Source organism: Mus caroli, unplaced genomic scaffold (genome assembly GCF_978045245.1).
Source record: "Mus caroli unplaced genomic scaffold, Mus_caroli_1 scaffold_10, whole genome shotgun sequence".
NCBI lineage: Eukaryota > Metazoa > Chordata > Mammalia > Rodentia > Muridae > Mus > Mus caroli.
The window spans coordinates 82130934-82156784 of NW_028227265.1; the positions used below are offsets into that span (position 1 = coordinate 82130934).

At 47.2% G+C, this 25851-nt stretch overlaps 1 protein-coding gene across 2 annotated transcripts in view; it reads right to left on the reverse strand.

Annotated features, from left to right (window-relative positions):
* Window positions 1-4719: 4719 nt before the first annotated feature.
* The window catches only part of Dctd (dCMP deaminase), a 30956-nt gene continuing 9824 nt past the window's right edge, over window positions 4720-25851 (reverse strand). For both annotated transcript variants that reach the window (XM_021170802.2, XM_085844313.1), the window contains exons 4-6: window positions 8957-9073; window positions 7461-7557; window positions 4720-5995 (exon numbers count right to left, since the gene is read on the reverse strand). In XM_021170802.2, coding sequence (XP_021026461.1) covers window positions 5917-5995; window positions 7461-7557; window positions 8957-9073 — 293 coding nt within the window. In that variant the 3' untranslated portion in view covers window positions 4720-5916. The remainder of the gene's footprint in view (window positions 5996-7460; window positions 7558-8956; window positions 9074-25851) is intronic.

The window sequence follows — 25851 nt, forward strand, 5'->3', positions numbered from 1 at the left end:
GAAATATTAAAAACATCCATTAAACTGCGCAGTATGTGTTAAGGAGAGGCAGTTGGGTATGGTGAGGCTTCTCGTGGCCTTGTCATTAGGTTAGAGCAGGAAAAGGCACAGGAAATGAAATGTCTCAAGTACATTCCCAGGCAGTGGAAGAGATGACATCAACCAGAGTGGAGTGCTTTGCCAGGAAGACAGCTGGTGGCACTTGCTGTGGCAGAGTTTCAGAGGAAAAGATCAGCTAGCAGGGAGGCTGGAGGAATGGGTGGAGCAGGCAGGACCCCAGGTCAGTCTGGAAAGCTGTGTAGAAATGTGGGGATGCTCAAAGGCCCAGCACTGAGACTAAGGGATGCTGGTTTAAGGGCCAGGTGTGGTTCAGGGAGATGGCTAGTGAAGACATACTTGCTGTGTGAGCATGGGGACCCAGGTCTGCAACCTACTCTAAAAATCTAAGTATGCTGGAACATGCCTGTAACCCCTGGCAGGGTAGGGGCGGAGACATCTAGGAGGCTCACTGGCCACCCAATCTAGCTGAGATGGCTGAGCTCCTCACACAAAGAACAAGGTGCAGAATGGAAGACATCTAACATTGTCTTCGGCACACACACACACACACACACACACACACACGCTTGCACACATGCACAGGCAACCCTGACAGTATACATATGCCCACACAGCACACACAGATACAAAGAGCCAGGTGTGCTGGTTCATTCCCTATAATCCTAGCAATTGGGAATCTGTGGCAGCAGGGTTTAGAGTTGGAAGCCAGCCTGAGCTACAGAGCAAGTTCCACATGAAATCCTGTCTCAAAACATAAGGGAAAACTGCTGACTTAAAGATAGACTGTAGCGGTTGGGCAGTGGTGACTCACGCCTTTAATCCCAGTATTTGGGACGCAGAGGCTGGCGGATTTCTGAGTTCAAGGCCAGCCTGGTCTACAGAGTGAGTTCCAGGACAGCCAGGGCTATACAGAGAAACCCTGTCTCAAAAAAACAAAAACAAAAAGATAAACTTTAGCAGAGATGATGGAGGTGGGGGGAATGAAGGACAGGCAAAGGGAGGATGCACACAGGTGCTCAGGGTTTAGGGAGATAGAAGGGAACACAAGAGAACAGCAGCCAAAAAAGCAACAACCCCAAGTGTCTATTTTGGTGGGTGACTCCAGAAACAGAATGTGTCACGTTTGCAACAGGATGCTCTTCAGCCTGGAGAAGAGGGAACAGGCCAACACAGGCTACACTACAGACGATGCTAAGTAAAACTGCCCACCGACATTATTATGGGTGGTGTCTGGAGTAGTCAAGGCATACAGAAATTACCGTGGTCCTTACCTGGGAGGACTTCGAGGGAGTGGCTAAGGGATGTGAAGTACCAGCTTGGTTTCATCCATTTCACTCTGGAAGTGGACGAAGCACTGGGTGCACAGGAGAAGAGAGGTTGGTCGGTACCACCGAGTGGAAAGACGGGAGGATGACAAGCTTGGGGCTCCTCACATTCCAGAGAGGATTTGTTGTAGTTGTTTTGCAAGTAGAAGGAACAACAGCAAGCAAGATGTGGACCTGGGTTAAGAAGGAACACAGCGCTTGAGAGTGGAGACCTGGCAGCTGATGAGCAACAAAGTAAGTCTCTAGGGCCAGAGCTCCTTGGGTTTCACAAAGTAATTCCCTCCCTATTGGGGTCTGAATAGCAGTGGCCCCCATAGACTCATGTGTTTGAATACTTGGCCCATATCAAGTGGCACTATTAGGAAGTGTGGCCTTGATGGAGGAAGTGTGTCACTAGGTGGGCGGGCCTAGGGGTCTCCCATGTTCAAGCTATGGCCAGTGTGAAAGTCTCCTTCTGCTGCCTTTATATCAAGATGGAGAACTCAGCTTCTTCTCCAGCACCATGTCTGCCTGCACACTGCCATGCTTCCCACCATAATGGACTGAACCTCTAAACTGTAAGCCAGCCCCAATGAAATGTTGTCCTTTATAAGAGTTGCCATGGTCATGGTGTCTGTTCACAGCAATGAAACCCTAAGACACTCCCTGAGTCATGAGCAGATAATGTCTTTCTCCTTGACCAACAAAGGACCTCCTTCCCAATTTTCAATGGAAATATTTAACTCAACTGAATCAAAGACAAGAACTTTTAATTCTTTGACCTCCATAAGGACCAGGCTTCTACATTAAAGTAACTCTGGCTCTAAGGGATAGCAATATCAACAGCGGGCAATATCAAGTGTAGGTCACGTGTGCACGCCCCTGCCCCGCCAGGGGTTACAGGCATGTTCCAGCATACCTAGATTTTTAGAGTAGGTTGCAGACCTGGGTTCCCATGCTCACATGCCAAGTATGTCTTCACTAGCCATCTCCCTGAACCACACCTGGCCCTTAAACCAGCATCCCTTCGGGCTCAGGTGCCCGAAGCCCATCATTCAGTTTGAGAGAGAGGCTGAAGAGGGCTTCCTTGGTCTCAGTCTGGTGTCTGGCCATCAGTATCTGTTTAAAGCCGAAGTCTATAGTGTCAGAGATTCCAATGCATGGTAAACACTGAGATTCAGCTACCTGAAAGAGTGTTGGCTAGAACCCTAGAGCTCTTGCGTAGGCCAATGTGCTATCTTTTCCTGTAAATGGCATCATGCCCCAAGTCCTGGGCCTGGAGATGTTTTTGCCCACACCTCTGCAGCTAGTCAGCCAAACAGCCAATCACCGCAGCCACCAGACTCCGTGAGTCTGCACAGAACTCCTCACTTGAGTTCTTTTCTTCCACTCAGCTGTCCAGCTAATTACTTAGAAAACTACCATTTTTAGTGTGGCCTTACTGTTTTTAAAAACGTCGACTCCAAATGATAAAACTTGTACTAAAAAGCAAGTACTAAACTAGCACTAAAAGCAAGAAAATCTTTCCCCGAATCCCCTGGATTCTGTTATAGGATTTATCATCCCCCACACCCCCAATCCACTCCCCTTAGATGGGGTTTCTCTGTGCAGTCTTGGCTCTATTAGAACTCACTCTGCAGGCCAGAGATGTGCCTGTCTCTACTTCCCTCTCACTTTGGGGGATTAAAGGCACGCATGTGCCACCAGACAGCTTTTAAGTCTCCCAGTGTAGCTTAGGGTGCACCTGAATTTGTCATTTGCCTGTTTCCACCTCCCATGTGTTGGGATTATGTATCTGCCTCTGCATTTGACTTCATCCGAAATATTTTTAATCCTCTGGTAGATACAGACATTGGGAGACAGTTATCTCTGGCACATAAGAACTTCAAATCACTGGCCTCTGGAGGTATTATTATGAATGAGATTTTTTTTCTATGTTTCTGCTTGTCTTATATTGCTTTGTGTGCAATTAGGAAACGTGGGTAATAAGTTAGATCATTTTCGTTGCTAGGACATGTGCGAGAGCGGGGAGGGGATGTCTAAAATGCCGGGCAAACAGCTCCTACCACTCTGCTCTCTACCTTTTGCCTTTTAATGGAGTTCTGCCAGCAGTTCAGGGAGAGAAGGTTTCCTCGCTGCCCTTGATTAGCCATGACAGGCGGCCACAATGGCTCTCAGATACAGACCACCTTCACCACAATTATCCAGAAATGCCTGTGAGGCAGAGAGAGGCTCAGAACACCCTCCTTCTGGGAGGCTTCTCCTGAAGGCGACGGTTCAAAGCAACCCTCTATTAGCTGGAGCCTTGGCATCCGCAGACTCCTCTGGACAGGACATTTCTGCTCCTCTTGGAGCCAAGGTAGAAAGGACAACATAATTACCTACAATCCAGTCACCGGGAATCCGGGCTCAGCGAGGGTTCAGAGATGGAGGCTCAAGGCCCCACATCCACGGTATCAGCACCTCACAAACACCCATGGCCTGTCACTATCCTCTCTTCAAATGAGGGAAAAAATGTGGTCTTTCACTACTATTCAACCTAACAAGCTGAGATAAAAATGTAACAAAGTATCAAAATTAAGTAAATGTACTAAAATGACTTACTAGCCCCCTAGACCTATCTGCAAACATGACACAAAAATTACCCTGGGCTAAGGAGGCTCGCAAACTAACTTCTAACGTGTTATAACAGACAGTTACAATCTTTGTCTCTTTTCTGATTTCTTTCTTCTATTTCTTTCTGTCCTATTTTGGAGCAAGAGGTTTGGAGGAGAGAAATAAATTGAGGAGAAAAAAAAAGAAAAAAAAGAATGTCTGAGACCTACCTCTCAGACTAACCAGAGAGACCAATCAATCCTACGGGCAAACTAGAAACAGGCATGGAGTCTGGGGGTGGTGGGGGGGCGGCAGGGCCTTTTCCCACCATTGAAATCTGGCCTCAAAGGAGGAACAAGGGACAGGAAAATGGCTCCGTTGGTAAAAACACTTCTTTTGGGGCTTCAGGATCAAGCCTGAGTTCAATCCCTGAAATTCACCCAAAAGCCAGATGTAACAGCACACGTCTGTGGGCAGCCTGCTTCAGAACAAGGGGGACAGAGAGAACCCACAGCTAGGAACTTCTTCTCTGACCTCTACATGTGCCCCCTCACCCCAAACGCCAGTTTTAAGAGACCACAATGTGACACCCCCCACCCACCCCCAGTCCTGGAGAGAACAGGGTATTGACACTTCAGGTATTCTCTGAGCACAAACCTGTGTAATGTGCTTTGCAGACAACACAGAAACTACACAAGCAGAGCTGGGCATATAGAATAAATATAAAAGCTAAACACGTTTCAGTGCTGGATGATTTTAATAAAATTTTAATAATACTGGCAGAGATCCAAATTGTAAAAAAATGCTCCAGAATACGGAGTGTTAAAAAAAAAAATCTTAGAAATGAAATAAAAACACATGAAAAAAGACACTATTTTATCAAAGACACTGAGTGTGTCTGCTAGAAGTTAAATGAAATTAAAAACAGAGTACGCGGTGGGGCACCCCCACCCACAATGGGGCAGCAGGCATATGCTGCCTGTGAGGCTGAAGGCACAAATGAGGATCTGGCACGGACCACCTCCAGGTAGACAGTTTCCCACAGCCCTCTTATAGGACAGGAATTAATGTGCTCTCTGGTTGTAGGGTGCCCTTGGAAATGAACCATGCTGGCACGTGGAGCAGGAGTGACATGTGTCCACACAGCAGGAGACACGGGATGGGGGAACGTCCCTCATCACCCATCCATATAGCTCCAGCTGTCACCGCAAAGCGCCTGGTCTAGGGGGAGTGATAGGCTGTCTCCTCTAGGAACTACTTATGCCTCAGATAAATTTAACAGTGCTATGTAACCAACAAACCAAGGCTAAGAGGCTGGAACCGCAGGGGTCCCCTACCCTCCAGAGGGATGGTATGCTACTGCTCTGTGTAAGGCAGGAAAGTGTGACCTGAGGGGGACACTGTACTGATCATCTGCCAGGACACTGGGCCCTCCTCAACCTCATGTGACCAGGTGAGAGGTCCCCTCAACTCTACAGCAGGTGTGTTCATGTAGCTTGGTTCGGTCCTATTTGTTTTCCCAAGGGCGTGACAGGGTATGCTTCATTTGGGCCAGATGTGCACCACGGTGTGCCTGTTCATCCCTGCTAAGAACGAGAAGCAGTTATTTGTGTGTCCTTCTACCCCGTGTAGCAGCAAGGAGCGGCTGTCGAAATATGGTGGATGACAGAGCTGACACTCTCTGGCAGATGGACTCGGCGGAAGGGGAGAGACCTTCACTCCAGCTCCGGTAGGCAGTCCCTTAGTCTCCAAACCAAACTACATCAACAGCTGAAGCAGATGGAGCTCCACGTGACGGGTGAGAAGATTCTAAGTTTTATATTCTTTAGATGTTTAGTGTTGTGCTATTAAAAAGTTCCGTGGGACTTCAAGATGAAAGGCTCGGGGAGCCCCTTGTGTGTGTGTGTGTGTGCGTGGTGGGGTGTCATCTTCTTCTGGGGCTTTAACAAGACGAAACTCACTGAGGCTTCTGACTCGGTCTGCTATTGATCGAATCAAAGTCAATGACAATCTTGTTGTACTTCGGTGTGAATTTTCTAAAAGTGAAGAACAAAATATGTAAAGGAACTGAATTATCCAAATGAGTAGTGAGAGCAATTTGTTTATTTCAGTTTAAACTGTATTTCCAGTGCAGAAGGAAAAAAAATGCCCCGAGATTCTCTTGATATTTTATCTCTATAGGAGCCAATTATAGTGCGCCATACTGAGCGGAACACGGAGCAGAAGAGACTGCGACAGGAACGAGGCATGGGGTGGCTTGGCTTGCGCGTGCTTCAACTATTGGAGTTCATGAATTATCCGAGAGTCAAAGGATTTCTAACAAGTTAACAGCACAACATGATATCCGATTACAGTTTCCCCATTGTATTTATCTTATTTTCTAGGAAATTTCTGCAGCCAATTTGTGCAGCTCTAAAGCAAACACAGTAGATTTTCTTCTGTGTCAGATACACAGAAAGACAACCCCTTTGGAGTGAGGGCAGATTTTTCTAAAATCAAGTTCTACAAATGCAAATAATGAGTCCTCTAAATGTCTGTCTTCAACATGCTACAATAATTGAAGACATGTGGGGACTTTTTAAAACAAGGAAATCACAGAACATGTCTGCAGCATCCTCTGTGGTCCCCGCTTCCGTTCCTGCCTGCGGGCTTTGCCTTGACTTCCTGTTCTGGCTTCCATGGTGTGAGACTGTACCCCGAAAGTCAAAGAAAGCCTTCCTGCTCAAGTTGGTTTCAGTCAGTGTTTTATCAAAGCAAACTAGGGCACACAGGACATGCAGCATGCAAAAAGCCTGTTTCTAGCTCCGCATGGTGGGTTCTGTCATTTGGGAGACCGAGGCAGGAGGCTACATAGCAAGCTTGGGAAAAGCCTGTTCATTCAGAGACCCTGCCTCAGAAAACAAAAAACTAAAACATCCCCTGTCTCTAAGAGCACAAGGAACAGGGTTGCCCATTGTACGCATCGTATCACCGCTGGCCGGAAAGAGTGACAATCTGCAAGGCTTTCCATTCTAAAAACGATTTCTGGCCACTTATAAAAGATGGCAAAGCTTCCCAGTAAAACACAATCTCCACTCTGCAAAGACAATCGCCGAGATCGGAAGGGCCTCTGCTCTTAATTCAAAATGATGCTCAGGAAAGAATTCCTGGTGTCTCACCCTGGTGGGCCACTTTCATCCTAAACTATCCCTGCTAGAGCCCTTACATATTCAAAAATTCATAAAGGCTCAGCGGTACCAGCCCAAAAGTTGTAAATTTTTAAATTTCTTGCTTCTTGCATAATTAGTCTAAGCCTTGGAAAGTCACTAATATTAAAATATAATCATTAAACAGGCTGTCTCCAGATACTTCTGGAGTTAACTCCGTACCCTAAAATAATCTTCAGAGGCTCGTGCCGTCACACTTCCAAAGACATTGCCACTTGTGGAAGGCAAACCCCATGGGAGACACTAAACTTCAGGCTAGGCCACATGCGTGTCCACACCAGTTCCCCCGACCTACCTGAATGTAACCCCAGCCAACTTAAACAGGAGCCTGGCAGCCGTCGTCTCCTCGCTGTCGTGGTATTTATCCGACATGAAGATAACCTCCTTTATACCTGAACAGGTAACCGTGGGAGATGAGCACAGACAGAAACCGTGGAAGACAGGCAGAGAGACGAAGCCCCGTGCCTGTGATTAATTACCCTTTTCCAGTGAGCTTACAGTCGATGTCCAGTCACTAAAATGCTCATCTGCCGTTTCCCAGGACAGCAGAGGGGGCTGTATTTAAGCCACCTTCCAGTCTTTATGGATTTTTTTTCTTTTTCATTTTTTTTTATTACAAATGCAAACGGAGAACATGTCAAACAGTCAAGCCTTGGTCCAATTAACAAGTTTTCTTTACTTCAGGTAAGGAAGTATTTTCACTCACAAAGCAACTACTTAACTCAAGAGGCTAACGTGGGGAGCAGAGGGTGCTGGCTAATCCAGAGATCTGCAGCGCCAGGCCTACGCAAGAAAGGCTCCGCCATCACCTTAGCCCAGTTCCAAGAAGGGTAGATCTGCTTTGTGGTCTCGTGAGGCAGCAGGAACCTGAGAGCGAGGAGTCCCCAGGGCTCCTTGTCCTGAGGGCTGCTCTGTGTGGGCTCTGTACTCCCTTCAGAGGGGATGAGCCGGCTGACCACAGAGCCCACACACTGCTCACTGCACACACCCACTGCTGACCTCTTCATCTATAACCAGCAAAGGCGGCACCCCAAAAGGACAGGTTAACGGCAGCAGCTGCACGGACACCCAGAGAGTCCTTAACAGCCGCTGTGCTCCGCTAGAAGCCGACTTCTGATCCGACACACCAGGGGCTCATGATAAACAGTCCCTTTAACCCATACATCTGGCTCAACATGCTAAGTCTTTAAATCTCAAACCGAGAGCTTTATGGAGATAAAGCATAGCTCATTCTTAGATGTGACAGTTCAAAAACAGGTGCAGCAGACAGACTGCAGCATGGCAGGTTATGGGAGATGCAACATATAAGGAAAAACTCAGAATCATGTCTGAGCCTCGTGATATTTATATGCAAAGATATGCTTAGATCCTCACGTATCCACCATGTATTAGATACAAATTAAAATTTGATATACAGACTCCCAGCTGACCTTGTTTCTGACAGAAGTTCATTCCCCTCCCTCCCCCCTAATCTATGCACAATATGTCAGAGGACGGTAAATTGACAGTAATTATATTCAATGCCTGTGTTGTTTTTTGGCAGCTTGCAGTTTAAGAAGTTGCAAACTAAATTAAAAACATGCTAAGAATCACAGAGGATGCAATTAAGTCTCAGAATACCTGGCACCACGCAGACGTAAAACACGAGAAATACCTTGCAAAGTTGATAGCGCAATTAATTTCGATCTAAACAATAACAATGGGAAGATCAAACCCCCCTGCATGCAAGGAGCTGCTGACGAGCAGGCTCCGATGCCGACGTGACAAATCCAGGGGAGGGCTGCTTCCTACCTGCCTGGATGATGAGTTTAGCACATTCGTTACACGGGAACAAGGCGACGTACATGCTGCAGCCCTTCACATCAGCCGAGTTCTTGTTCATGATGGCATTCAGCTCGGCATGGCACACTGGGCAAGAGAAGAAGGACATGGACTGTATGTAGCTCATGAAAAGTCTACTAAGTATTTCTGTCACCACCTTGGAAATAGCATAGAACAGACTCCATAAAAATAAATCGATCAGAAACAGCAGCTAACTCCCGAGTAAGGGCCACCACGTGGTCTGTCTAGGTGGTGACTGCCGGGGAAGGGGAGCTGTCTCAGCAGCTGGCCTGGGTTTGTTAGCACCTAGAGCAGCCAGGAAGGGCTGAGGTCAAGTACCTTCACCCACCCTAGGCGGGGCAATACCTCACTGCTCCACAAGACCCTGGGGTATTAAATTGCCCACATAAAATGGCTCATTTGTGTCTTGATCTGCACACACAGGGATATTCAGCATGGCTATTACGAGGGCACCGGGCCTAAGAACAAGTGAAGCTGAGAGATGCTGTCCCGAGGGATCTGCTTCTCCTCGTCATGCTCCGCCCACAAGAAAAACAGTTCGAGGATAACCAGCTACTTCTCTATTTTGAAACCCTGCCTCGAAAAAAAAACAAAAAACTAAACAAAACAAAACAAAAACCCAAAGGGCCAAGAAGTGGGAGTGGGTGGGTAGGGTAGTGGGGCGGGAGGGCATGGGGGACTTTTGGGGTAGCATTGGAAATGTAAATGAAGAAAATACCTAATTTAAAAAAAGGAAAAAACCCAAAACCAAAACAAAAAACAAAAAAACCACACACATCCACTTATCCACCCCCCATCCCCGGCAGCGATCCCAGAGGATCATGCAGGCATCCTAGCTTGAGTTCAAGGTCAAAGGAAGAGCCCTCCTTTCTCTCCCACACCTACCAAAGCTGACCCAGTTCCCAGTTCCTTTAGCTAGCTAGCGGCTATCTGCTAGCCACAGGAGTGAAATAAAGAAAACGCCAGGACAGAACTAGTTCTGAACCCCTCAGCCTGTCCCGCAGGCCTTCCACAAGGCCATCACGTATCACTCCTGAAGGCTTACGTGTGTTATCTGTAACTCTCTTGCACACTCCTTAGAACACATACCCGGACATTTATCCCAGAGGAGCGTCCACTGTTCCGCAGAGTGATGCTCAGAGAGATTTGTGATTTTTAAGAGAATCTAAGTGGGTTTAGCCTAATGTGCTTGTATTTGAATGTTAATTTGCTACCTCCCACCCCCTCAGCACCCCAAAAACCTGCTTGTACCTGCTTGTAGCTTCAGGGAACCTGCCCCCAGTTGGTTCTGATTAGTAAATAAAAATGCCAACAGCCAATAGCTGGGAAGGACAGAGATGGGTTTTTGGAATCTGGGGGGGGGGGGGGGGAGGAACAGGAGGAGGAGGAAGAGAAAAGGGAGCTCTGCCATGCAGGGAGAGACTCCACCTCTGAGAAGAGTGGAGGACAGGGAGGCCTGGCCACCACATGAAGAAGCAGAGCGAGTGAGGCCCACAAGAGCTGCCCAACTCAGTCCAGGGCAGCCAAGGTAAAGAGTTTAGTAATTAATAACTCAGGATTATTGGCAGGAGCTGGATAAACCTCTTGGAGGTTAGGAAATGGCCCAACTACTGTGCTGTTTAAGGCATATCGAAATACACAGGCTGTGTGCGTGTCTTTCATTCGAGAACACCAACCATCGAGGCAAGACTGCTACCGGAACTTCTATGTATTTAATTCTATAGATGGCACCCGCGTGTCCGGCAAGAACTCACTTTTAAAAATTAACTGGAGAATGGAATACGAATACCTTCCCTTTAAGATTAAGGGGGGGGGGGGGGAGGGGTGGTTTCTCAGGCAAGCTGAGTTGGGCCACGTGGTTCCTCCCCAAGCTGCGCAGGTTGGGAACTAGAATAGAAGTTCGAGCTAGTTTGACACACATGATTCTGGGGTTCATGGCTTAAGGCTAGGACACACGCAGGCCGGCCCAGGGAGTGTGTCTTTCATTTGGGAACACAAACCGTTGAGACGGGTAGTAAACCCACCAGAGGGATTTATTAAATATTAAATTCAACAAGAATCCAAGGATGAGGCAAGTGTATAAACAAATTGGAAAGCTCTGAGATCCTCAACACACACCAGGCACACAAACGCTTAACACAAGCAACTGGAGAGAGAATCGAGTCTCTGGCCATGGTCCAAACCATATGTAATGCCTAGAAAACAAATATGGGTCCCCCCCCTCAAGAATGTCCTCTACCTACCCTCCATGTCCCACCACCAGCTTCCACATTCAACACTGATCGGCTAAGGTAACAGCCATGCATATTCTAACCACACTTGCTCATATAGTCAGGCACATTTACTGAGAATCTCTTCAGGGTCAGAAGGATGAAGTACCAGCTTCCTGGTGTCACATGGGACAGGGACAACCTGTCCCCCAAATCTCAGTGCCAGATAGAGCCACGGGAAGGCAAGGAACAAGGAAAGGGTTGGAATGGCCACGTGGCCTTCAAGAGGTGTCCACAGCCCCTTCTCCCCTGGTGACAAGATGACAGGATGCTAGCATTAACACTGCTCAGTGTTAAAAACAATTAGATGTAATTGTTTCCTTTATGTCCCCCTTGGGGGCAGAGCCGAACCCTCTAAGTTCTTTGTAGCTTCCCCCAGAGGCTAATGGCGTGCCAGGGACATAATGGTGTTGAGTATTTATTGAATAAATAAAGGAGAAAGTGCAGATCCCAATTGATGGTGACAGTTGGAAAGTGCAAAAGTTCTCTTCCTTTCAGATATCAAAAAAAAAAAAAATCTCTTCACTCAGATATCAGAAATGGGCTCTCCCAATTAAGACGCGTTCTGTGATGGGGCCAGAGTTAACATTTGGAACTGTGAAGACTCCAATCTGTTACTACACAGCATTACGGGATCCTCCTCTGTAGAAACCGTCATAGCGACTACGACTACCTTTGACTAGCTTGGGACAAAAGTTATCATTCAAAGATGAGGCTCATTAGTGGAAACCACCCTAAACAATATCATCATCTTGGGTAACATCTGACGTGGCAGGCAACGAGGGGTTTACAGAACTAAGACACAGGAGTTCTAAACAGACGTCCTCGATCTTATCAAGTCACAGGACAAGCAATGCAATCCTGTGGATGGAGAGAATGAAGTCTGCAGGGTGACAGGAGTGGCTGTCAGACAGGACAGTTCACCACCCAGAAGCCTACACACTCAGTGACATGACAACAGATGAGACCATGTGATCTGAAGAGGGGACAAAGACCTGACTCCAGGTGCTCCTGCTCAGTCCTGCGCCCCCATAACTTGAGAAACCACAACACACTAATCCCCCAGAGCCCCTCCCTAACAAGGCCTATCTGAATACTAGGAGCCTCCTGGACAGACACTTGCAGGTTCAGGCACCCCCCAATCTGAGGGGATCCCTCACCCTGGGACTCCCCATCTCAGTCTCACCTTGAAGCTCCTACACTTCCAGGGTCTCTAATCTGCCCTTTTGTCTTTCCAGCCTCATGTCTGACTCTGGGGGGGGGCGGGGGGGGGAGCTCTCTACAGCCTCTGTATCACTGACACTCCTTCAAGCTTCTTACATCTGTAGAGAACCACTCACTTGGGCCTCGGGCCTGAAGCTAAGCTCACAGGGACTGCACTATTAAGAGGTGTGGCTTTGTTGTTGGAGTAGATGTGGCTTTGTGGGAGGAAATAGGTCCCCAGGGGTGAGCTTTGAGGTTTCAGAAGCTCAAGCCAGGCCCAATATGTCTCAGTCTCTTCCTGCTGCCTCATGACCTGGGTGTAGAATTCTCAGCTACCTCGGCAGCACCATGCCTGCCTGTGTGAATGGATTAAACCTCTGACCAGTAAGCCAGCCCCAATTAGGTATTTCCTTTTAAAAGAACTGCCAGGGTCATGGTGTCTTGTCACAGCAATAAAACCCTAACTAAGGCACTGTCCTTAAAGAGGAACAACAGACCAGCCAGATGACCATGCATCTAACCTGCTTGCGGCTTACTGCTTAGCTGTCTGCACACATCACGAGCAGGTAACCCCCAAAGCTGCTTCAAGCCATAAAGCTTGCTCAGAACCACATGCCGGGCCTTGCCTATCTTGTCCTGGCCTTGGAGATCTCTCCTCGAGCCTCTGAAGTCTCCCTAGAGCAGAAAGGATGGAAAAGGAACCTTCAACGGGGGTCAGCACCAGTGCTCAAGGTGCAGCTTGCCATTAGAGGTCTATGAGCTTCCGATGAGGCGAGTGTTCTGTTTGCAGAATTAATACCAGCTCTGGGAAAGTGTATTTTGAACTTAATAAAATAAACACAGGTTGGGAGACAGTTCAGTTGATCAAGGGAAGGTGTGAGCTCAACTGGACCCACAGAAAAGCTGGACACAGTGGTATATGCTTGTCATCTCGGGGTCACTGGCACAGGAGGCAGGAGAATCTCTAGAAGCCCCCTGGCCCGCTGGCCTGGCCTACACAGCTGAGGTAGAAGGTGCCTTTATAGCCATAAATATCTGTATCCTCTGACCTCCACACGAGCCATAACCCACATCCGTGAGCATACACACAGAGAAAGACAGACAGACAGACAGACTGATGCAAAAAGTAAATGCTAAAGTAGCAAGGACACCACCTTCCGCTCTTTCCTACCATTCTGACCACCCAAGCACAAGGCTGCCACCCTCACTCTCTCTCGGTGCCCGAGTGGTGGCTTCCCTTAACTCCAGTCCCTTCTCCCTTAAACACGTACCCAACCCTCATGCACGCAGCAGAGGTCAGACACGCCACGAGTTAAGTTTTTTCTCAAGAAGAAATCATTTCAATAACTGCTACTCTAATTTTAAAAATAGCTGTCTCATTGTAATGCAGATATAACCTCTGGTTTTCTTCTCTCCAATTTTTTGGGGGGTTAGGGCATATTAATTATACAGAATAATAGGTTTCACTCTGCCCTTTTCATACATGCACAGAACATTCCTCAGTCATACCCAATCCTTCTATTACCCTCCCTGGCCCTTCCCCTCTCCTCCCCTCTAACTGATCTGAGACCCAGTCTCCCCCTCCCCCCACCCCATCCCTGTGTGTGTGTGTGTGTGTGTGTGTGTGTGTGTGTGTGTGTGTGTTCAGCTGTCTCTGTCTCTGTGTGTCTGTGGTATTTTGGGTTTTCAAACACTGTCTTGCTCTCCAGCGCTAGCTGGACTGGCACTCAGCACACAGCCCGAGCTGGTCTTCAACTCCATCCTTTCTTCAGCCTGGGTCCTGGGATTACAAGCATGCACCACCAAACCCAGCAAGCCACAACATCAGTTAACTAAATTATAACCGGGATTTGCTTGCTTGATCGGAGGTGCGGGGACACCTAAAATCTGAAGCAAAAGCCACAGCATGCCTTTGTCTTAAAACCAGCCATGACTGGTTCTGTCTGACAGCTTCTCCTGAGATTTTTAGATGCACACAAGAACAGGACGAAGAGCTTAAGATGCACAATGCTGAAGAACTATTCATAGGGCGGTTCATAGTGTCAAAAAAAAAAAAAGGATGAATTTTTCCACTATTAACTACACATCCATGTCTATGGCTAAGCAAAAAAAAAAAAAAAAAAAAAAAAAAAGACATCCCCAAATAGTGCAGATGTCCGATAAGCACCCAGAACGACACAAACCCTTTAATTATCCCCAACATCATATAAAAAGAATAACTGCTTAAAATACCAGATTAATGTATATGAAGTGCCGCGATCAGCATAGTGCCTGTTTCAGGTGATTATAAAGCGATTCTTACACTTTGGTCTTGTCTTCCTTTCTTTTTATTACTAACTGTCAGAATTCAGAACCGCATTAACCTTGGCCCACTGTAAAGATTGTATAATTAGAAAACTGTATTTTTCAAATTCTCGCTCACTGGGGCTTGATTAATCCTCGCTGTCTCGTGTAGGCGGTTCTCAGGAAGTTTGACAAATTAACAGGATGTTCGCCATCCTTGTTAGATTTAAGAGATTCCACATTTTATAGATCTGACTTCCATCTCATCCGATGTAAGACTCACATCTATTTTAGACATCGGTAATATTACAGTTACTCAACCAGAAAGAAAAGAAAATAGAGAGAAAAAAAAAAGCACATTCAAATGATGCTAAACAAATTCTAAGGGTTGCACATACAACCCGGTAGTTGGTGTCACCCCCACCCTCACCCCCACCCCCACCCCAGTTGATCTTAGTCTCCTGCTGAGCCATGAAGAGAAACACTAGAGTCCCATAAAATCCAGACTCAGGGGAAAACCAGCCTGTTTCTAATCCAGGAAAGACTTCTCCTTTCTTAGATCTGACCTTGCAATTAATAACCAACGTGAAATGGGGTACCTCAATTTAAGGCTGATTTATACTTACTACGAACAAACTGTTCTTCCACCTGTTCTGATAATAACACTTTTTGCGATTATTCTTCAAATCAGAACCTAAGTGAGCTTACTCCTGGCGTACCAGGGTATCAGAGTCACTAAATCTGGGAATATCTCCGGGAGCACGGTCACCCTCTCTCTCCTCTCATTAGCATCCAGATGCCTGACAGAAACTTCCACCAAGAGGACAGGCACGCACACCTCTGAGATCCATTTAAGGAACTGCTTCGGTGTCGAGAATGAAAATGGAGTTTCAACTACTTATTCCTTAATTATTGAAAGATACCCTGACAAGGCTTCATATGTCACTGCCAGCCTTTCAAGTCCCTCTCTCCAAGTCAATAATTAACAACAGCCTCGCCTCTGAATCCAACACTACAAGACACCTCCTGACCCCAAAGGTCTACTTTTTATGGCTTACCCCCAAATCAGAAGCCAACATTTCTAGAACGTGCTCCCAAACACTGGCACTACCGGAGCACTCTGAGATCAGTAGGGACCCCAGGTATGTCAACCACAACCGGGCCACCTCCTCAAAGAAGAAATGAATACCTGTGTCCACACAGAAGCCTGGGATTGGCTGCTGTTCACGGCCTGGTAACCTGTGCTCTCTGCAGAGTGAGACCTCACCCAAGTCCCCTAGAATGTTTGCTCCAGACACCCCCTCTCCAGACCTTGATTTTTAACCTTGCTACTGTTTCTCAGTCAACAGAGGAGATGTCCCATGCACTTGCGAGCTTTCTGATCTCTACGCTGTCTTGGTCAGAGACCACACCAGATTCTAGGCCAGGGAGCCAGAGAAGCCGTCTTCATAGTCACATCTATTCTGCAAACTGGTTTTGATACAGTCACACCCTCATCCTCCCTGGCACTGCGGACTTTATTACACCAGGAAACTGTTCTTATGAACCGTAGTAATGTTAACATGAACCCTGCAATGAACTGCCTGGTATCAGATCCCGGAAGTTTCGGACCCAGCACCAGATAAGTCCTTCCTGCTGATCTGAGTTCATTTTTACCTCGCCGGGATCTTCTCCTTGCCAGCTGTGACGCTTGCAGGGACCCTCCGCACACCTGTATCTGGTCTTCTCCTATCGCAGGGTTTTATGACTGTAAAGAAGCAGGCTGATTCATTGGCAGGGTTTCCCAAGGGTCTGAAGAACAGATGAGCAATAGAGAGGAAGAGATAAATGGGGAGCTAAGGGTTACATCCGTTCTACGAGACAATCCCAGCCCCCGGGCTCTCTGGGAGGCACACCGCATACTCATACTCCTCTGTCCTGTGCAGCCTCGGTTCCGGCCCTTGCCCTTTCTGCCTCCTTAGTCCCTTCAGTCACGGACTGTGAGCTGCAATCCCTGAGTACTGGGCTGTACCAGACTCGAAACTTCTGGTTAACTTCCTGTAAGCCTCCTCAGTGCTGGGATTAAAGGTGTGACCTACCACGCCCAGCTCAGAAAGGAAACTTTATAACTCTCACCCACACCCCACACCCCGGTTACACTCTGGCTGCAACAGCTGTCTAATCCAATCAGGTCTGAACTGGAAACTAGGGCTTCAGGAATAAGTGAGTCCTGTCCCCAATTGCTTGGAACCCACCAGAGTGGAGCAAACACTTTGTAGTGTTTTCTTTCAGGAAAAGGACTACATGTGTGTGGTATTGAGAACATGCAGAACACCGGGTTACATGCACGGATCTTTGAGGCATGTTGTTTCCGCAGATGTATCTAGATTGTAAATGCCTTTTGAACAGAGACTATACGGACCCTAGGGTTTGACTACAAGAAGGTAAAGTCTGCATCGAGTGCCTAGCCTCTCAGAATGATAATAGAATGCTTTTTTGGTGCAGTTACGTGAAGGGTACTTAAGGAACTGGGCACCTAAGGAATGTGGAGGAAAAGACTTTCAATGAAAAAGAATTAAGCTAATGAAGTCTTTGTTTCCACCAGTTAGGACTTTCAAGATAAAGGATGGTTTCAGCTGTAGGAGGCCCCCAAGATAATGACTCTTAGGAGATGGGTATCAGGGGCTTCCTGAGGGCAGCACTTTTGTCCCGCCAACTAAGGGACTATGTGTTCACATCAACGCCCAGCCTCACACTTAACCTTTCTCCTCAGGTGATCAAGGAATACAATCTCATTGCCTTCTGCCACACAGTTCTGCTTGGGACACAGTGTCGAAGTTTGTATGTAAAAATGAAAACATGAAACTAAGACAATTCATAAAAATCATCACAGGCCTGAAAAACGTCTATAATTTTCTATTTCCACCCTGCATCCGTAGACGAGGTCTCTGCTAGAAATGACAACGGAAAGGAGTCCAGGTTTGTAACAGAAGGCACAAGCTACTCACTCAAAAGCAGCCAAGAGATGGCTGGAGAGATGGCTCAGCAGTTAAGAGCACTGACTGCTCTTCCAGAGGTCCTGAGTTCAAATCCCACATAGTGGCTCACAACCATCTGTAATGTATTCTAATGCCCTCTTCTGGTGTGTCTGAAAACAGCAACAGTATACTCACATACATGAAATAAATAAATCTTTAAAAATAAATAAATTAATTTAAAAAAAAAAAAAAACAGACAGGGCTCCCAGCACAAACTTCTCTAACATCCATGAACTACTGGCCCAAGCCCGTAGTGGCTGCTGCCCCTGAAGCCACTCCTGGAAAACCATACCCCAGTTCTCAGAGCTGCTGTTGGCTTCCCCTTTGCTCCTGACGGTGCCCACTTCCCTTGTCTATCACCCACCATCTTGTTGGTTCAGGACTTTAATGGACCTTCAGTGAGGTCTGAGCTTCAGCCTCCTGGCCAGGGAGGGGGACGGAGAGAGAAATTGATGCTTCCTAGGCTGACGGGGGCGACCTGGGGTGGGGGTGGGGGCAGGGGTAAGCGGGTGGCCCTGTGTGGTACACTTCAGACGGACCACAGGAATCCATGTTCCTTTTTCCCCTCTCTGTTCCTGCTCCATCCTCTGCCCCCTTCCTTCTTCTGCCTCTCAACAGAGCTGCCGGTAACAACTCAGGGCACCCAGGGGAGCCACTTAGCCCCAATGGTAGTGCTTAGGGCTAAAGACATTTCTGACTGTGGTGTTTCCATTATTGATAATAAAGCCCCCAGAACTCTAATTACATTGCTTCCCTATGTGCTAAGGGCACATAATCAGGTCAGAAGGAGGAGGCTTGTAGAAATGACTGCATTTCATCCATGGCTAAGCCAGACCAACTCCCTTCCTACTGTTCACACAAAACACATGGACGCACAATGCCTAGAAGGTACTGAAAAGGTACCAGGAGGGACAAAGTGCCGCCACCGTCACCCTCTGACAAGCTGTCACGTGAATACACAGGACAAAGGCTTCCAAACGTCCCTCTTGGGGTCCCAGCTTTTAAAGGCTAAGCTGAGAGTTGCACTGAGCACTGGACCAAGAGTCAAGATCTAAACTCTGGGGCTTCATTAACTCCAGTTCCACCAGGCCTGCTCCAGGCAGCTCGCAGAGCCTACCTCAGCGTGGGGGAAGCGTGGGATGAGCTGACCCAACTCGGGAGTCTGCAGTGCACGCAGTTCCTGAGGGCACTGCCCTACATTCCTCCGACAGTTCCTCAGCAGGTCCTCCCAGGCCTCAGCACCCTCCGCCCGCCCCTCGAGCTGGCTCCTGCTCCAGCTCTGCAGCTGCTGTGGCCACTGTCACCTGGCCCCTCTCTGCCTTAGGCGCTCGCTCCCTGTTTCCTCTTGCTAACCAGTCCTCTTGCTAACCAGTTTACTTGGGAAGCCATCCCTACCGTCTCTGTCCCAAAACACTTCACCTTTTTCCTTTTCTCGGTTTCTCTCGATCTACTGATCAACAAACACCTGATAATAAAATCTCCTACACTTCACAAACTACACAGCCCTGCCTCAGCCCCACACTGTCCTATAAGGCTGTGCTCACGTCAGAACCCTGTCTATATAACACCCCTCCTTCCTCACCTTCCATCTTTCCTTCCACTTGCTCCACTCTGAAGCCCACCCCTGTTTCAAAGTGCTGTTGGCGACACCGACACCTTGATAAGCCCACAGACACTTAACCTACAGGGTTCCTGGCAAACCTGGCAGTGTGGAAGATACCTGTTTTCTTTCTTAAACACAGCTCTGTGGCCCTTGCTGAAGTCACACTCTTGCACAACCTGTGCCTCATGTACCCTACCTCCGGGTGCTAGAGTTCTCCTGGTCAGAACCGCCTCCTATCTCTGTACAGGCACTTACTTCTTACCACACCCATGCAGACGTGCAAAAGCCCAACCCAGTAGTGGGGGCATCACCAACTTGCACCCATCCCCAGCATGCAGTTTCGCTGTGAGCCCCAGCCTTTCCTTCTCTCCCCCAGACCTTGATCCTCTTCTGTCAGCTCCACTCCAGCATGCTACAGCTTGGACAGGTTTGGGAGGAGCGAGTCTCCCTCTCCAGCTCTGTACCGACCCATCTGCTTGACTGACACTGTCTCTCACCTGCTCCTCTTGCTCCAGCACCCAGCACCTCCGAGCTCCCTCCTCCTGTAACTGCCTCACGGTTCCATCTATCTGGGGGTCTATCTGGGCTGCTCTAACAAACTGCTAAATCCTAAACAACAGATACATATGACAGATCTGTTCGCTGGGAAATCCAGACATAGTATCTGGACAGGGTTCCTGGAATACACGCGTAAATGAACACACAGGGAAACATCCTCTGCCGGAAGGAAGCCACTGACTGATAAGATACATTATATTTCTAAAAGGGAATCAGCATGACACAAGAGGGGACAACCTCATCCTTAGCTGACAAACTCGAGCTGGCTGAAGAACAGATGACTCGTTTGTATTTATTTTAATTCCTAGAAAGTGGTAACTCATCCGCAGAGGGAGACTCGGCAGAGAGTTCTGCTTCCCACTGCTCACCTAAACTCAAAATTAATGGCGTTCCAACAATGCATTTTAATTGCGGAATTTAAAAATTCATACTCAGTTATCATACTCAATATTTTAAATTTACTATGGCATCTATCATCGGAAAGAGGCACAGAGATAAAATGTGCACCTCTGTTAAGTAGCTGGCACCAGCCCTTAAGAAGGCAGGGTGGCAATGGGTTAGCCTCTGCTCTCACCAACAGTCAGCATTCACTGCTGGCATGTGCCAGTACCCAGCAGGCATCTGTTCCAACGAGGCATCGCTGATGGATTCACAAAAGGTCTTCAAGGACTAACTTCTCTTCTCCACAGAATTCTAAGCAGGTTTCAGAGAGACAAATATGTCCTCTGGCTTTTATACAAATGTCTCCTTTACCTCTGCTGTTTCCCAATCCTTTTCTTACTCTGTGCCTTTTAATCTTCACAATTAGGGGTAGCCCTACTCCTTAGCTCCTCCCTCCTACTCAAGAATGCCATCTCTAACCAGTTTATACTTACCTCAGAACTATGGAGGTGAAGATGGGGCTCAGTGACAGAGAACTTACCTACAATGCACAGGGCCATGGGTTCGATCCCCGGCCCTGTATTGCAATACAGAATAAAAACTACAACAAAAAATGGAGGGAAGGAAGCCTGCTTCCATCTACTAATCCACCCTTACATCATTTGATGTCTCCCATTTATGTCTCCCACTAATCCACCCTTACGTCATTTGTCACTAACAAGCAGCCTTTCATAGCTTGTAGCCTTGACTGAGAATGCCTTCAGAACTCAGTCAACAGAGCAACGCTAATCACACGTAATGAGTTAAGTTACATTGTCAGCAGTTTTTTCCTTGAAGTTACTGAACTGGTAGGGTCTCCAGCAATGATCTATTTCATAAAGAGACTGGGAGATTGGGAAGGTGAGGTAAAACAATAGTAATAATAAAAAAATAAAAGAATAAAAGAATCCAGCAGATAAAAGCACCTGCCACGCTGGCAGCCTGCGTTCCACCCCAGCCAGAGTCCACAAAGAAGACACGAAGAAGTTGCAAACGCCCAGATGCAGCCACAGTCGCCTGCAAATCCACAACTTATGGCAACTGCTTTACAGGAGGCGGAGAGAGAATCATAGAGCAGCTCTCCAGCCAGCTAGCCTGGACCATGCACTGCTGCAAAACAGGAGAGAGCCTGCAACGACAAACTGCAAGAAGGGAACCACGCCCCCCAAAAAGTGTTCTCTGATCTCTGTAAGCACACTGTACCACAAAAGCATACAGTACACACAGAGGCAGCACACCCAAGGTTAAGCAGACAGACAGGCAGACAGAGACTAGGACTAAGACGTACATGCCAAGTGCTGTGTCTAAGCACCCCATGACTACTGAGAATAAACAACACCGATGAGGAACCCAGGGCCCCTGATGACTAGCCCAGGACCTTAGCAGGAGAACTTGTGCTCGAGGCAGTTTTCAGCACAGCAGGGTTTACTGAGCTGATACTACAGACCTGCATAACTCCACACATCCAGTGAGAGAAAAGGACAATAAAAAGACAAAACCCTCCTGAGAATCAGTGCTGACTGGTTTTATGTCAACTTGATACAAGATCAGGCTGCAGGCAAGCCTGTAGGGCATTTACTTAATTAGTGACTGATGGGGAGGGTCCAGCCCATTGTGGGTGAGGCCATCCCTGGGCTGGTGGTCCTGGGTTCTATAAGAGAGCAGGCTGAGCAAGCTGTAACTGCAACACTCAGGCTGAGAAGGGAGAGTTGCCAGAAGTTCTAGGCTAACACGGGCTACCTAGCAAGACCCTCCCTCCAGGGGAGCTATGATTATTATCTTCAGAAATATCTATTTATGACGGAACTGGAAAAAAAATTACACCGAGCAAGGTAATACAGAACCAAGAGACAAACGCCACATGCCCTTTCTACACATTACACACGTCTCTTTCTACAAGGAATACCCGTAGAAGCTGGGACGCGAGAGTGGTTACTGAGGGAAGAGTGTCAAAGAGGGGACAGAACACAGGTGGTATAAAGGAGAAAAAGGGAAAGAATGGGGGAGGGGAGGGCAGAGGAGACAGTGGGGGAAGGGATAACACCAAATGTTTGAAAAACCCATATGGGGGGCTGGAGAGGTGGCTCAGCGGTTAAGAGCACTGACTGCTCTTCCAGAGGTCCTGAGTTCAATTCCCAGAAACCACATGTTGGTTTACAACCATCTATAATGGGTTCTGATGCCCTCTTCTGGTGTATCTGAGGATAGCTGCAGTGTACTCATATATATATATATACATATATAATAGGTAAGTCTTTAAAAAAGAAAAACCCATATGGAAACCTATTTTATAAGACTCACACACAGAGACACCTATGGTGGGGAGGGGCAGTGGAGGAGATCGGAATTGAATAGTTACCCTACTCAGGAGAGGGGAGGGGGGAGGGGGGAATACGTCCTCCAGCACCATAGATGATTAAACACAAAACCCAGGGCCAGGCTTAGAACTCTCCTTTCATTCCACCAGAGTGTCCTACACACCGGAAATAACAGAGGCTACTGCTACCACTCTTGGTTAACCACCAGAACTCAGTGGTAATGACAACTGCTGAAACCACCACACTCGGTCACAGGGCATGGAGAAACCAAGTAGGTACTGCCGGCTGGTTAGCTTTTATAACTCTGGGAGGTGCTTTCAAGGCCACTGGAGACAGGGGCTGGGGGTGTGGAGGGTTGGGAGGGAGGGGTTGTCAGGTCAACACCCAGCTATGAACCTCAAGGGCTATGAGACATGGCCACTGGTTTGCATAACAGCAGCATGAATGTTAGGTGGATAACCAACTCTCCTGAAAATACTAACTCTTCTGTGTTTAAACCTCTGCTTGGGAGGTAGAGTACAAAGCTCTGCCTTAACACTCTCCTGGCCACTCCTATTTCCTGCTTCTCCGAGGTGAGCGGGCTTCACGATCACTGTCCTATGTGGGTGTTTATATGGCAGGGTTTAATCACCACCAACGAGCGTTTCAGCTTTTCCTACATCTGTCCTCTAGACTGGGACTGTTTTGTTTCTGTCCATCTTTTCTAGATATTCACAGTGAAATGACCACTGACGCTTTAAATCAAATGAACAGGCTTGATTTGACGGGAATGATATGCATCAATAAAAAGAATCTGTTCCTTTCTGAAGACATCTCACAAACAATTAATGATGCTGGGTAATATAGGCAACTAGGAAAAGACTCCAACATACCCGAGTTCCCACACCACAGTGACCTGCCTGTTGATCATGAAAAGAATCTACCTGATTTCCTCCCTTCACAAGGGCTCAAAGCACTGCACGACAGTCTCCAATTAGACTTGTTGTCACGTTGCAACTCTGGGACAGCCAGGCGGGGAGGAAATGGCAGGAAGCTACACACAAAATTAAATTCTGCACCAAGAGAAACAGCGAATCATCAAATCCGTGGATCTGCTTAACAAAACCAGAGGGCATTCAGCTTCCCCCCCCAAGAACAAATTTGATCTTAATTACTAAGACACTTTTACAAGTGATGAGGAAGTCAAGGCTTAAGAAGGATCAGCCTCCTAACTTCTTGATAAATTAGTTTCTCAAGACTAACCTTTTGGATGCCAAAGAAATCTATCACAAGCTCGGCAGTCGGGGAAATGTCAGTGTTCAAGGGGTAAGGCAAGCGGCTACGTCGTCACTAAAATGACACCGCTGCATGCTTAACAATATGCTAAGCAAGAAAAAAAAAGATTAAATTTAAATACAGAATTTAAAGAGGCTTTGCTACACACTGGCAAAAGTGGTGGAGACTGCCATGTGGCTCTGTCACCTTAATTAATTCCTGGTTTTTCAACATTTCCTTCCCAGCGCCACCTTTTGCCCCATGTGTGAGAGCACACCTCCGCACATGTCTATGTGGGTGTGCATGCCTGTGCATTAAGCACCCTTGCCTGCTATGGCCACCCTAGCCTCAGCATCACCTTTTTAGAGTGTTCCTGTGGAACAAGGAACTAATCTGGTATGAGTCCACAACTCCATTTCTACCTGATGCAGTCAGAGGAAAGGTGCCACCCTCTCCTAGGGACATCAGGACTGGGGTCCCTAATAGGACAACACATCCTATGGTCGGAATAGTGATCCTATTTCCTGACTGGGATGGGATGGAAGAAAGTCGAGCTAAGAGGTGTGCTCACACACCAAGTCCTTTACCAATGATAAACAGTGAGGCTGCAAACGCGGGGCTTCATGGGAGTCAAAAAATACTGCATAAAACTCCCCAAAGCTTACTTAATCAGGCAAAGAACTTGACTCCACTACAGCCATGAAGTCACTGTATGTATCATCCAAACTGTTCTTTAAAAAACAAACAAACAAAAAACCCAAAAAGACAAGGAATGAGCAATATCTGATTTACCAAAAGTATTTTAACCTCCATTTTATAAAATTGGTATTTTGATGAAACACACTTGAAAACATCAGCTAAATAACTTCATCATGAGTTTAGCAACCCGCCTCTTCCTCAAAAAAAAAAAAAAAAAATCTTCCCAGGTCTTTTTATACAGCAAATTAGATAAATTTGTTGCTTCCCGGTTTTTAAATTGTTGCTCGCCTGGAACGTGCTCACTTGAACAATTCGGCCCTCTCCCTGCCACAGATGGGTGAAGACATCGCACTAGCTTTTGGATTTTGGGGGGTTGGGGTGGGGAATGAGTTGAAGAACAGTTTCTTTAGCAGGGGGATTTTCATTTTCCGTATTAAAATTTCATTATAATCAAACAGTTTCATAAAGTTTTGATCCTAAGGCTGGAAGAACAAAAACACCCTTTAAAAAAATGTCTCTCTCTTGAGAGAGAGACAACTCAGGGAAGACTGCCATTCTATCCCGATACAAGCATTCTGAGGTTCCTTTCTCCCCACAAACTGTCAATCAAGGCTAATGACTGCAAGTTTACGGAACGAATAAAGAAAAATTCAGTTGCACTACTAATTAATAAATCATGTAAACTCAAGAGTTTCAGGCTCCCTGGCTTCGTCACTTTGGGTTGCTATGATAAAATACCATTTTTAATTGTTCTGATGATGGGAAGTCTAAGATCAGTAACAGGCTGACTTCCCAGGAGGGCCCTAGTCCAGGTTTGTAAACTATCTTCTTAAATGGTGGAAAGCAAGCTGTCTTAGTTAGGATTGCGACAAAACATTTTTTTTGGGGGGGGGGGGGGGATGGGTGTCAAAAAGCAAGCTGGACAAAAAAGGATTTATTCAGCTTATACTTCCACATTGCTGTTCATCACCAAAAAAGTCAGGACAGGAACTCAAACCTGGGCAGGAACCTGGAGGTAGGAGCTGATGCAGAGGTCACAGAAGGATGCTCTTATTCTCTTGCTTCCCCTGGCTTGCTCAGTCTGCTTTCTTATACAACCCAGGACCACCAGTCCAGGGATGGAACCACCCACTGTGAGCTGGGCCCTCCCTCATAGATTACAAACTGAGAAAATGCCCTACAGCTGGATCTCAAGGAGGCATTTCCTCAACTGAGGCTT